Raw genomic sequence first — 13,727 nt, 5'->3', positions numbered from 1 at the left:
CTGGGTGGGATGGAGGAAAACAGAAATGCTATGTGGGCTGGGAATGGGTGGGAGAGAAACAGATGGGGATGGGTGGGAGGGAAACAGAGTTATTGTATGGGCTGGAAAGAAGGGAAACAAGAGATGTTGCATGGGCTGGAGGGGTGTTGAGAAGGGAGGTAAAGAGAGATACTGGTGGTGGGGAAGGGAAGAGAAAGGGAAAATGGTTACACATGGGTGTGTGAAGCAGGAGTGAAAGAGAGATGGTGCACATAGGGAAAGAAAGGCAGAATTATTGGACATGGTGGAGAGGAGGTAAGGAGAAATATTGGATGTTGTGGTGGAGAGAGAAAGGCGGGACAGATGGAAATGGATGCAAGAGGGAAGAATGTTGGACATGGTGGTGGATGGAATAGAAGAAGAGATACAGCATGGTACTGAGAGGTGTGATAGGAGAAATGTTAGGCATGGAACTGGTGGACAGGGACAAAAGATACTGCACATGGTCTGAAAGATCAAAGAGGAAGAATGGTTGGATGTGGCAGTAGAAGGGGGTAAGAGAGATGCACCTCAGATCCCTGTCTCTCCCTACTCCTTTTACAGAAGTGGTCTCAAACTCGCGGCCCAGGAGCCACATGCGGCCTGCCAGGTACTATTTTGAGGCCCTCAGTATGTTACCATTGTTCTGGAACGTTGCCCGCCTCACTGCTGTAACCTCATGCAAGCGCTTTCCTGCGTCTGTAAGTTATTGTGAGGTGGAGTGGAGAGGACAATTGCGTACAGACACAGGAAAGTACTTGCATGAGGCGGGCAACATTCCAGAACGTAAGGTAACCATTAGAGGCAGTGCAGCTTGTGCATGTGTACATAATCTCATGAAATCTTGTGAAATTCGTCACCTCTCCTGGCAGTGACTGCTTGATGTAAGATGGCGGTTGTGTCTGGTGCTGGAGGAGGTGAGAGCTGAAGGCGGTTGTGGACATGACCACTGGACACGTAAGGCACAAGTCAGATATTGATTCTCCCCTCTACAAAAAAGCCTAGAGGACTACACCAAATTCTTGTCTCTTGCAGTTGATACTTTAGAATCTAAATCACAATTTTGCATGAGGTAAAACTCTTTATAGTTTATAAATCTTTCTTTAATTGCTTCTGATAATTTCAGCTATACACAGCTGAAAGCAGTGCAACATGCAGAAAGTGAAAAAACTATCTAAACTTCACTTTCTGCATGTTGCACTGCTTTCAGCTGTGCATTGCTGAAATTATCAGAAACAATTAAGGAAAGATTTATAAACTACGATAACGAGTTTTACCTCATGCAAAGTTGTCATTTCTTTAATAAGACATTAACTATTTTTTCTGCAGCCCTCCAAGTACCTACAAATCAAAAATGTGGCCCTGCAAAGGGTTTGAGTTTGAGACCGCTACTTTACAGCAAGGGAAGGAATGAGAGCGAGAAAGAGATGATGGACAGCGAGAGAGAGGGAAACATGTTGCACATGGGAATGGAGGAGAGACAGGAAGAAATGCTGTGGAGGAGTGGGGAGGCAAAAAAGAGGGAGATGGATATAGGACAGAAAAGAGCGAGGATGCAGTACAATGGGAGGGAGAGAAGCGAAAGGGAGAAATGCTGGACCATGGTAGGAGGAGCCAATAGACAGCAACCACTTGAAGAAGAATTTGCAGAAGACAGGAGGAAAGTAGAAAAAAAAGAAACTGGAACCAACTTGATGAAAAAATAAATCTCCAGACAACAAAGGTAAAAAAAGGAATTTATTGACTGAAATATGCTAGTTTGGGGCAATGTCTTTGTAGTGTGTTCAACAGAAAAGGAAATGCATTTCTGTTTTTTATTTCTCAAGTGTTGAAATTTTGCTGACCCTTGCTGTAGCTGGTGAGGATCCCCAAGTACTGCCAAACGAGGACCTTTTCCAAAAGATAGCTGGAACTCCCTTCTACCAAGCGTAGCAGTTGCTAGCAGCATCCTTGAGCCACTGAGGTGCCAACATCTGTGGCTTATGGACTTTGCTGCTGCCTGCTAAACATGGTAAAAGGGATTTTTGAATCTGGCAGAGTTCCATTTACAAAATATGTATTCTTCCCAATTAATATTTCCAAATTAATAAAGTGTCTTTGTTTATTTGTACATGGGTCTCTACCACAGCCTCTAATTCAGTAGCATAATTAAATAAAATAACTACTTTTAAGCACCTAGTGTTAACCACCTTTATCCAACAATAATTGTAAGGAAAAGCAGTATATCAAATAAACTGAACATACATACATACTTCTGAGTTTATGAGGACGGGTGGGGATGGAAGAGATTACTTGCAGGGACAGATTCGATTCCAGTGGGGACGGACAGGGATGGATTTGATTCTAGCAGGAATGGGCTTGATTCCAGCAGGGATGGGTGGGGACAGGTCTGATTTCTGTACCCATGCAATTCTCTACTTTTCAACCTGTTTGGTCACTTTAACATCATCTTACAAAATATCAACGTGAATTAACAAAACATTCCAGACACAAGTAAAATCCTAGATTTTAGGCAAGTTTTGGAGGATATAGATGGGGTGGGGTGGGATTGTCTTGTGTATTTTTAAAAATCTGATATTGTTATTTTTAATGTGGACTGTATTTTAATTTTAGGTCATATAGGCTTTAAAGTACTAGAATCTGCTAAACATAATAAATTAATGAGTTGACACAGACCTACATGTGCCCCAACATTATACTGGTCTAGAGTTCAGTCTGTGCCCAAGAAGGGAAATCTGCAGAAACAACTATAGCTACTCTGCCCTCTACCAAAGAAAATACTCTATATCCAATCCATACTACATAAAGAAGGATAAAACCATGTACTGCTCATTGAAGTGACAAATGACTATCTATCTTTATTTATTCATTAACTATTTTTATTTAAAACATTTATATCCCGCAGGTTATTAACAAAACATTTCAAAACATTCTCTTATGACTCCCCTAAAAGAATAATTACAAAACTCTAGTATCTCCCCTATACACTACTAAAGGCCTCCTGAAAATAATAAGCCTTCAGGCACTTATTCGGGTTACAGCAGATACTCTAAAAATCATAGTTCTTCAGGAATCTCAATATGGATATCTAAACTGTCTGGATTAACATATAAGCTTGAATATTTACAGAAGATAAACTTCTGTCTCTTGCCATTGCTCTTATCTTTAAAAGGTAACACCATTCCTGAGATCTTATGATTTTGCACAAGTTCAATTTCAATCTATAGGACATCTAAATGCAAGTCTTCCCCCCTCCCTCTTACCTTTGTAGATCCATCTGTCTCTGTGCCGATGCTGCTTTCTTTGTTACTAAATCTTGCTGTTTTGGTACTTTGGCATTGCCTGCTTCCAACCCTGTTGGGCCATCTTGGTTGATAGCTGCTCTTTTTTTGCCCCTGCCTGCAGGTTTGCTTGTATCATCATTTTTTGCAGTGCTGCCCTGAGATTCAGACTTGGGGGGGCGCCCCCTCCGAGGCTTGGGTGGGGCTGTGGCACCCGTCTCATCAGCTTTCTTCTCTTCTGGCTTCTGTTGGATGTTCTCAGTCCCTGCTGCTGCTGCTCTTTTTTTTCTCCGCTCCGTGATGATGTTGCTAGGCGTAACCTGTTCAGAGTTCAGTTCCTGATGTGAGAAAAACAGAACTGAGTGATTTGAAAGCAGAAAAACAGCAGTTCTAAAAAGGCAGGCCTCAGACACAGAAGAAGACCTGCATTCTTACAATAATAATAATAATTTAAGATACACAATAAAACAATCAGTCTGAAATACAATAAAATCAATAAAATAGATCAGTTAAAATCTAATAAAGTTAAAACAGTGGAATAATTAAGAGTATGGATAGCTGTAGGAATTCATAAACGTTAAGACAGAGACATGATTTAAGATTTAAAACTTGTCAAACAGACGAGTCTTCAATGATTTTCTGAAGTCAACATAAGAGGTAGCCTCAAGTATAGATTTTCCAAGCCATGTAGCTGCCTGGAATGTTAAGATTCTGTCAAAAAAACTTATATTGACATGATTTCAGAGAGGGATTATTAAATAGATTTATTATACGAGTAGCAAGGTAATCTGGTAGCATCCCAAAAACTACTTTGTAGCCAAAACAGGCAAACTTGAAGGGAACTCTAGACTCCACAGTGGAGTTTTTGAAAATAAGGGGTAATAAGAACATAAGAAGTTGCCTCCGCTGAGGCAGACCATAGGTCCATCCTGCCCAGCGGTCCGCTCCCACGGCGGCCCATCAGGCCCGTTGCCTGAGTAGTGGTCTAAACCTATCTATACCCTTCAATCCCTTTTTCTTCTAGGAATCTATCCAAACCTTCTTTGAAACCATTTAATGTTTTCTTGTCTACAACAGCCTCTGGAAGCGCTTTCCATGTATCCACCACCCTCTGAGTGAAAAAGAACTTCCTAGCGTTTGTTCTGAACCTGTCCCCTTTCAATTTCTCCGAGTGCCCGCTTGTACTTGTGGTGCCCCATAATTTGAAAAATCTGTTCCTGTCTACTTTTTCTATGCCCTTCAGGATCTTGAAGGTTTCTATCATGTCTCCTCTAAGTCTCCCATTTTTTTAAACCAAAGATAAGACGAACCGCAGTATTCTGAATTAGTCTCAATTTTTTGAGAATTTTTTTGTAAGCTCCTAGATATATAATATTACAGTAATCCAAAATACTCAAGATGGATGATTGCACCAGTAAAAGAAAAAACGATTCGTCAAAGAGTTACAGCTACAGGCCTATAAAAGATCACCACCACCACCACTTAATAAAATTACCTGTTGTGCCCAAGGTGTGTATATCAACATATGCAGCATTTAAAAAAAAACAAAAAAAAAAAACCCAAACCCCAAAGAAAACGACAGAATACATACTTCATATTCTTATCAATAAAATCACCAACACAATTCCAAAATCTCTTTTAATTGACCAGATATCCAAAGTAGAGAATGACATGGGAAAAAATCTGTCCCCGTCACTGCACCGTCCCCGGCCCACCATCCTCTGCACCGCCCTGTCACTGCCGTTCCCTTCACCGTCATCCCTTTCACCGTCCATCACCGCCACTGCCATCCCATTCACCGCCCTGTCAACATCCCCGCAGCATCCATATAAGACTCAGAACTGCGAAACACCATGAAGACAGAAGAGAGTCCTGCCACTACTACTATGCACTGAGAATCTGTTTCAGTGCCTCTGCCCTGTAGTAAAAACAGAACATAAAATAAATCAATTGATGTCCTCCCTTGCAATGACATGTCCCTCATGTTCACCTATAGCTCGAATCAGGTCAATTGTGCACACTAAAAATGCAGGAGGGTCTGGAACGTGAGCGCAGGCAGGCAGTGATACAAAAACAGCAGACACCCGACTGATTGCAGTGTTCCGCCATCTCCCTCCCTCCATCTCACCTTAGATGCAGAGTATGCCAGCTTTCTTTTTCGCCCAGCCGCACGTGCGGCTTTTCATTTGTTCAATATTCTCCTCTGATGCAACCGGAAACAGGAAGTTGCAAGAGAGGAGAAGATTGATCAACTCGAGCAGCCGCGCGTGCGGCTGGGCGAAAAAGAAAGTCGGCATACTCTACATCAGTGTTTTTCAACCTTTTTACACCCATGGACCGGCAGAAATAAAAGAATTATTTTGTGGACCGGCACACTACTAGGACTAAAATTTTAAAACCCTGTGTCCGCCCCATCTCCGCAAGCTCAGTCACCTCAGTAACTATAGAAAAATAGACAAATATAGTGCAAAATATAGACAGCAGATATAAATTCTCAAAACTGACATATTTTGATCACTAAATTGAAAATAAAATCATTTTTCCTACCTTTGCTGTCTGGTGATTGATTTCATGAGTCTCTGATTGCGTTTCCTTCTGTCTGTGTATCCTTTCTTTCATTTCTTTCTTTCTGCACTCAGGCCCAAGAATTGTCCCTTTCTATTCCCTCCCTCTTCCCTTCCCATGTCCTTAGTGCCCCCGGTGCCTCCTTCCCATGTCTTTAGTGCCCCCTTCCCATGTCCTTAGTGCCCCTTCCTGTCTTTGGTGTCCCCAGTGCCTCCTTCCCATGTCTTTAATGCCCCAGTGCCTCCTTCCCATGTCCTTAGTGCCCCTTCCTATCTTTAGTGCCCCCAGTGCCTCCTTCCTATGTCTTTAGTGCCCCTAGTGCCTCCTTCCTATGTCCCTCTCACTGCCTTCCACACTTTGTCCCACCCCCACCCCCGAAGCCTGCCTGCCTGTCTACCTTTCTCCCTCCCTAGCCAAAGCCAGCCTGCTGCCTCCCTGCCGCCCCCAAAAAAGCATCCCTCCTTTTCCCCTTCTCTTACCGCTATGCTGCAGCTGCTAAAGCCGGAAGTCTTCTTTCCGACTCAATTCTGAAGTCGGAGAGGATGTTCTGGGCTGGCCCAGAACGTCCTCTCCGACGTCAGAATTAACGTCGGAAAGACTTCCTGTCGGCTTTAGCAACTGAGAGCAGGGGAAAAGGAGAGGCTTTTTTTTTTCTTTTCGCGCGGACCGGCAGAAATTCAACCGGCGTTTGAGGAACAGTGCTCTATATCTAAGGTAAGGTGGAGGGAGGGAGATGGTGGAACGCTGCGATCGGGCGGATGGGGACCGCGCGATCCTTGATTGCCTCACTGCGGAGAAAAGTCCATTCACCGCTCCACGGGGCGGTGAATGGCCTTGTCCCCGTCCCGCAGAGGCCACTATTTTTTCTTCCCCGTTTCGGCGGGTTACCCGCGGCTAAACGCGGCTAGCCGCGGGTAACCGCCACCATGTCATTCTCTAATCCAAACCTCTTTTAACCTTGTATGTCCTTGTTGCTTAAGGCAATTGAAACATTATAAGCTTACATGTATAGGGCTGGATTCAGTAAATGGTGCTCAAAAACCAGTGCTGAAAAATATTGGCTCAGAGCGCTCTTCTATCAGGGTTGCTCAATTCTGGTCCTCGAGATCTACAGGCAGGCCAGGTTTTCAGGATATCCACAATGAATATGCATGAGAGAGATTTGCCTGCACTGCCTTCTTGGTATGCAAATCTCTCTCATGCATGTTCATTGTGGATATCCTGAAAACCTGGCCTGCCTCTAGATCTCGACGATCGGAATTGAGCAGCCCCACTATAAACAGTGCTCTGAGAAGAATGCTGTTTATAGAATAGTACTTAGTACCAATTTTTATGCCTAATGTTAAGCATCTTATGGTCTGCTGAAACCTAGTATAAATGCTGGTGCTCAGCTTATGGCACTTTGGCATACAAATGGCAATCCTATATAATAAAAAGCTAGCCTCGCATGCGCACTCCTATTTGCGTGTTCCGTGCGCTGTAGGTCTGTGGTCGCAGGAGTGCGCATGCGCGAGTCGCCAGCCTTCTTCTCAGAACCTACCTTGGCCGCCAGCAGCGGCGGCTCCTCTCACAAGCCCCCAGCGCTGCTTTCAGCTCCTGCTGCATGGGGCCCACACCGAGCCATCCGACATTACCATAAAATCTTCAGGCGTGAGCAGCGGCTTGCCGCACACGCCCCAATGCCAAGCGCTCTTTTAAAATCTTCAGGCGCGAGCGGCGGCTTGCCGCACGCGCCCTGACCTCCAAACGCTGAGCGGCAGCTTGCCACACGCGCCCTGACCTCCAAACCCCCCTGCCAGCATCTATTTTTCCTCCTCCTCCTTCTCGCCTGCTCACAGCGTTTAACTGAAAAGCGCTGCGCTGTGCTGCCACTGGCCTCACAATCTTCTCTCCACTGCGGCCCGCCCTCTCACAACTTCCTGTTTCCGCTAGGGTTGGCCGCAGTGTAGAGAAGACACCGAGGCCAGCAACAGCGTGGTGCAGCGCTTTTCTGTGAGGCAAGTAGATTTCTGTGGCTCATATGCACAGGGGGAGCAGGAAAAGAATGCTGCTGGATGGGGGGAGGGAAAAGGAAGAGAACAGGGGGAGCAGGCAAGGGGTGGGTGCACAGGGAAGGGGGGAATGCTGCTGCTGTACAGGGAAGTGTGGGGGAATGCTGCTGTACAGGGAAGGGGGGAATGCTGTTGCTGCTACACAGAGAAGGGGGGAATGCTGCTGTTGCTGCACAGGGAAGTGGGGGAGGGGGGAAAGGGAAAGGGGGCCAGGGAGCAATCTTGGTTTGCTTTGGGGGGGGAGACAAAAGGGGGCCATGGAGAGAGACAGAAAGATAGGCAGGCAGCGCACGAGAATGAAAAACAGACACACAGAAAGACAGCAGGCAGGAAGATAGACAGAAAGAAAGAAACACAGACAGACAAAGGGGGCCAGGGAGAGAGACAGACAGAAAGAAAGACAGACAGTGGGAAGAAGAGAGATGAAGAAAGAGACAGGGGTAGGGAGAGACACAGAAAGAAAGAAAGACAGATAGACATATTCTAGCACCCGTTAATGTAACGGGCTTAATGACTAGTGTTCTATAAAACCACATAGCAAAGCAAAGAAAATTCCAACGAGTCTGCAGTAAAAAGCGAACACCAAAAACAAGAAAGAAACTGCAGATGGAAATGTACAAGGACAGGAATCTTTAAAAAAAAAATATATATAAATTTGTAATCCTTTAAAAAATGGCTCTCATATACATGGAATATGGACCCTACACGGTCCGTGTTTTGGAGAAGCACTAACCCTAACCCTCAGGCACGGGATTGCGTCAAAGGGAATATGCTACCGACGTGGAGAGCGGCCTGCGAGGTTCGCTACAGCCAGCCGCGATCCTCACCAGGCAGCTTTGAAGAGGAGGGCAGACAACAACGATGATAATGCGCTCACTTTGCCATCTTATAATGATTGTAGGATCTAAATATAAGTCTCTGTTTAGCCTTTTTTTAAGCCCAAGTTATTTTTCCTTTGAGTGACATCCTGCAATTTTTCTGCTTCTCATTGGGCCAGCTAATCCAAATTATGCAGAATGATGGTGGACAGGGGGAGCAGGGGGGAGAAGGCCTACTGTTGGACAGGGGGAACAGGGAAGAGATGCTGTTAGACAAGGGGGGGAGGTAAAAGGAAGGGAGAACGCCTACTGCTGGACAGGGGGAGCAGGGAAGAGGTGCTGCTGGACAGGAGGTAGGTAAAACGCAGGGAGAAGGGCTGCTGCTGGATGGGGGAGAGCAGTGAAGGGGTGCTACAGGTCAGGGGGAGACGTAAAACGAAGGGAGAAGGGCTGCTGCTGCAAGGGGAGCAGGGAAGGGGTTCTTCTGGACACGGGGGAGGTAAAAGGAAGGGAGAAGGGCTGTTGCTGCACAGGGGGGAGCAGGCAAGGGGTGGTGGTGGACAGCTGAGGAAAGAGAGAGACAGAAAGAAAGAAAGACAGACAGAAAGCGGCCAAGGAGAGAGAAAGAAAGAAAGACAGACAGACACATCTATTCTAGCACCCGTTAATGTAACGGGCTTAAAGACTAGTAATTGTATATTTGTAAACTGTGTAGGAATTATATCAAGTGGTATACCAAGCGTAGTGAACAAATTTAAAACACTTTTTTAATATACTTTTTGTTTCCAGCACTAAGACTCAAGAAGTCAAGCACCTCCTTGGATCTCTGACACCCCAATTCCCAACCAGAGATATTCTATTATGGTTCCCACCATATACTCAAAGCAACACTTTCCAACCCCAGGGCAACACACCAATGGCAGAACACTAATCAAGACAAAAGCATCTATGTGTGTATCTACTTCATAACAAACCATAGTATGTAAAGGTGTACTTATGTTTCTAATCAGAGGTTTACCTTATTTTTTACCACCTCAATCTTAGCTGGGGGCACCGAAATAATCCTAATGGGATTCTCATCATTTTCACTGACTCCGGTCTCTGAAACTTCTGAACCTAGTTCCCTGTTAAAGAAAATATGTGGAATCACATGTATTGGCAAACTATGCCTTTCCTCAAAAAATTAGATGCAGTAAGAAAGCTTTGTTAGAATCAATCAGTCCCATGTTTCTGAGAGATCATGTGGACCACAGCTTCTATAAGTGAGGTGTTGCATAATGATATGCACACAAGAAGCACTGGTTCCACATAACGGCATCCAAAACTTTAAAACACAGAAAAAACATTTTTATAGGATTACTGATTGTTACTTGCAGTGCTTGAATTCATAGAAAAGAGCATTAAATATTCTCTAAAGTGCATTCTTGCCACTGAACTTTTTCCTTTAGTATACTTTTCCCCCAAGGCAAAGCCTTTATGAGGGGGTGGCCTTAGACCACCTAATTTCATCCTTGTCAATGTTGAGGTAGCCTTTCAGAGAATAACAGGAAAAACAAGCAAACTGTAACTTTTGGGAATAAAAACTTTCCCTTTTGGAACATAAACACTGAGATCAGGTTAACCTTTCATTTAATGCAACAAGCCTCACAGTTACCATTTATGTTTAACATAAGTTGGAAGGTCTTGTGTTTTCACAGGATCACTTACAGATAGCTAACTCAAGATATTTTTTATTCATTCATTCAATTTTCTATACCGTTCTCCCAAGGGAGTTCAGAACAGTTTACATGAATTTATTCAGGTACTCAAGCATTTTTCCCTGTCCCGGTGGGCTCACAATCTATCTAATGTACCTGGGGCAATGGGGGGATTAAGTGACTTGCCCGGGGTCACAAGGAGCAGAGTGGTTTTGAACCCACAACCAATTAGAAGAAATAATCCATACAAATCCTATCAACCCAACAAATTCTCAGAAATTCACTGCACATTCAGAGAAACCATTCAAAGATTTACCTGTGTGCAGGTAAATAAAGTGAGATATACAGAGCATGCAAATGTATAAATTATATTTAAAAAAATGGTGGATCAAAGAAATGAACTTCCACTTTTCAAAAATAACCCCTAGACAAAAAAGGGGAGGAAGTAAAATCAAGATTACCAGTTGTGATTTGGAATAGAACCCACACAGCTAGCCTTGATAAGAATGTTATGAAAGTAAGTAGCCAAAAAGAAGAAGAAGAAAAAAAAAAAAGAGTTCCCTGTTACTTTAAAAGGGGAAACAAAGTTCTTGAGAATTAAACCTTTAGGGACTGGGGAAAGGGAGAGCCTGACAGACATAATACCACAGAGAAATCCTCACAAGTTTCCTGCATTAAGCAAAGACTCATCTCCTACACTCCTATTGGGGCGCTAACAACTCCCTATCAGCAACTTCTAATTCCATAACAGCAAAGATGCATTAATAAGTTGCCATTCTGTGATGCTGAGAAACCAATCTCATAAGAGCTGTGAAATCTCACAGTACTAATTGCAAAATGTTCTATGGCAGCAGTGGAAAATTATGTTTTATTAAGGCGTCTCCTGCTACTGGAGTGGGTGTTGGCTTGTTAGTGCCCCGTCAACATGGATTTACCAAGGGGAAATCCTGCCAATCCAACTTGATCAGCTTCTTTTACTGGGTGACGGGGAAGCTCGATGTTGGAGAGTCCTTGGACATTGTATACTTGGACTTCAGCAAAGCATTTGATAGTGTCCCACACCGCAGGTTGTTGTGCAAAATGAGTTCTATAGGATTAGGTGACACTTTGACAAAAAGGGTTGGGGACTGGCTTAGTGGTAGGCTTCAGAGGGTGGTGGTGAACGGCACCCCCTCCGTAATGACGGCAGTGATCAGCGGAGTGCCACAGGGCTTGGTCTTAGGCCCGATCCTTTTCAATATCTTTATAAGGGACTTGGCTGAGGGGCTTCGCGGTAAAATAACGTTATTCGCCGATGACGCCAAACTATGTAATATAACAAGCAAGAGCACAACGAACAATATGAAACACGACCTACTCCTATTGGAGCAATGGTCAAGGACCTGGCAACTGAGTTTCAATGCCAAGAAATGCAAAGTCATGCACCTCGGCAGTCAAAATCCATGCGAGACTTACACCCTAAATGGCGAGATCCTAGCAAGGACTGTTGCAGAACAGGACTTAGGGGTGATCATCAGTGAAGACATGAAGGCTGCCAATCAAGTGGAGCTGGCTTCATCTAAGGCTAGGCAGATCATAGGATGTATACGTAGGAGTTTCGTCAGCCGTAAGCCTGAAGTCATTATGCCGTTGTATAGATCCATGGTGAGGCCCCATCTGGAATACTGCGTGCAATTCTGGAGGCCTCATTACCACAAGGATGTGCTGAGGCTTGAGTCAGTCCAGCGAATGGCCATCCGGATGGTCTCGGGACTCAGGGATCTCCCGTACGAGGAACGCTGGATAAATTGTGGCTATACTCACTCGAGGAACGCAGAGAGAGGGGAGATATGATCGAGACGTTCAAGTACCTCACGGGCCGTATCGAGGTAGAAGAGGATTTCTTTTTTTTCAAAGGTCCGACGGCGACAAGAGGACATTCATGGAAAATCAGGGGGGGGGGGAAGTTACACGGCTACACCAGGAAATACTTTTTCACCGAAAGAGTGGTTGATCGCTGGAATAGACTTCCACTTCAGGTGATCGAGGCAAGCAGCGTGCCTGATTTTAAGAAGAAATGGGATCGTCACGTGGGATCTCTGCACAGAGTTAAATAGGGGAGGGTCATTGGGGGGGGCAGACTAGATGGGCCGCGGCCCTTATCTGCCGTCTTTTTCTATGTTTCTATGTTTCATCTGCAGAACTGAGGTGTACTGGGAAGAAGCCAAAAGACAGAGTGAGCAAAGAAGGGGGTGGGGCTAAGGGTTTATCCTAAAATCTTCCTCTTAAAAATCAAGACCCCTTGGCAGAGTCAGAAAAAGATTTGGCCAACCCAGATGATAAGGACTCTCTCAGAATTGGTGAAATTCCTAGAGCAAGGAACAGAGACTGCCCTTAAAGGACAACAGTTTGTTTTAGAGCCATTTAAGTTTTAAATGTTTTTCTTTTAAATCTTTCTATCCCTCCTTCCCATCCTTTGTGCAGCAGAACCCTTGCAGCTTCTATCCCTTCCTCCCATCCCCCCGACCCTTCCATCTCTCCCCCACCAACTGCAAGACCGAAATACCTTGTAACAAACGGCAATGACAAGCTGATTCGTGTCTTTCTCCCGCCGGGCATTCCTCTGCCGCATCACTGATGATGTCATCAGCAACACGGCATACGGAAAGCCTGTCTAGATTGCTGCCGAAGTTGCCGTTTGTTACAAGGTATTTCGGTCTCACAGTTGGCGGGGGAGAGATGGAAGGGTCAGTGGGGGGGAGGGGGCGTGGCAGGGGGAAGGTGGGGCGGGGTGGGGGGAAAAGCACTGCTGCCGGAAACTAGGGCTTATTTTGGGGGGTAGGGCTTATATTAAAGCTTATTTTTGGGGAAACACGGTAGTGAAGGGGAGGAGGTACTAATAGTGGATGGGCCGCTGCTTAGATTGGCTGATCTGGAGCAGATGAAAGACAGCCTGTTTTTAATTTATGGAACTATGCAAACTGTATATAGAACTGAATACTTTGATGATATAACACTACTGAACAGTAAGAGCCTAACCAGTCTGAAGGGTCAGCCTTTAGTTGTCCCTTTGTGAACAGGTCCCTTACTGGACGCAAAGGGAGGCAAAGGAGCTGTGTGTTTAAGTTGAGAATAATTGCACTGTAGGATCTTTTATAAGTAAAAGTTTTGCTTCTTATTGACAATACCCTGAACATTACATTATGGTAAACATTTGAGTGGAAGAGCACTACTGTGGATCCAGAACTATAGATGTCAAATTGAAACCCTTTGAAAGCATTATGGCCCAGATGCACTAAAGTGTCCAATTGTCTAATG

At 44.7% G+C, this 13,727-nt stretch overlaps 1 protein-coding gene across 5 annotated transcripts in view; it reads right to left on the bottom strand.

The window, feature by feature from the left end:
* Positions 1-13,727, bottom strand: part of PDS5A (PDS5 cohesin associated factor A) — a 645,453-nt gene that overhangs the window by 37,476 nt on the left and 594,250 nt on the right. For all 5 annotated transcript variants that reach the window (XM_033947170.1, XM_033947134.1, XM_033947143.1 and 2 more), the window contains exons 31-32: positions 9,752-9,857; positions 3,282-3,637 (exon numbers count right to left, since the gene is read on the bottom strand). In XM_033947170.1, the coding sequence (XP_033803061.1) occupies positions 3,282-3,637; positions 9,752-9,857 (462 nt within the window). The remainder of the gene's footprint in view (positions 1-3,281; positions 3,638-9,751; positions 9,858-13,727) is intronic.

The sequence above is a fragment of the Geotrypetes seraphini genome, chromosome 1 (genome assembly GCF_902459505.1).
Source record: "Geotrypetes seraphini chromosome 1, aGeoSer1.1, whole genome shotgun sequence".
NCBI lineage: Eukaryota > Metazoa > Chordata > Amphibia > Gymnophiona > Dermophiidae > Geotrypetes > Geotrypetes seraphini.
The sequence above is the reverse complement of the archived record's forward strand: the minus strand, read 5'-3'. Positions and strand labels throughout refer to the sequence as shown.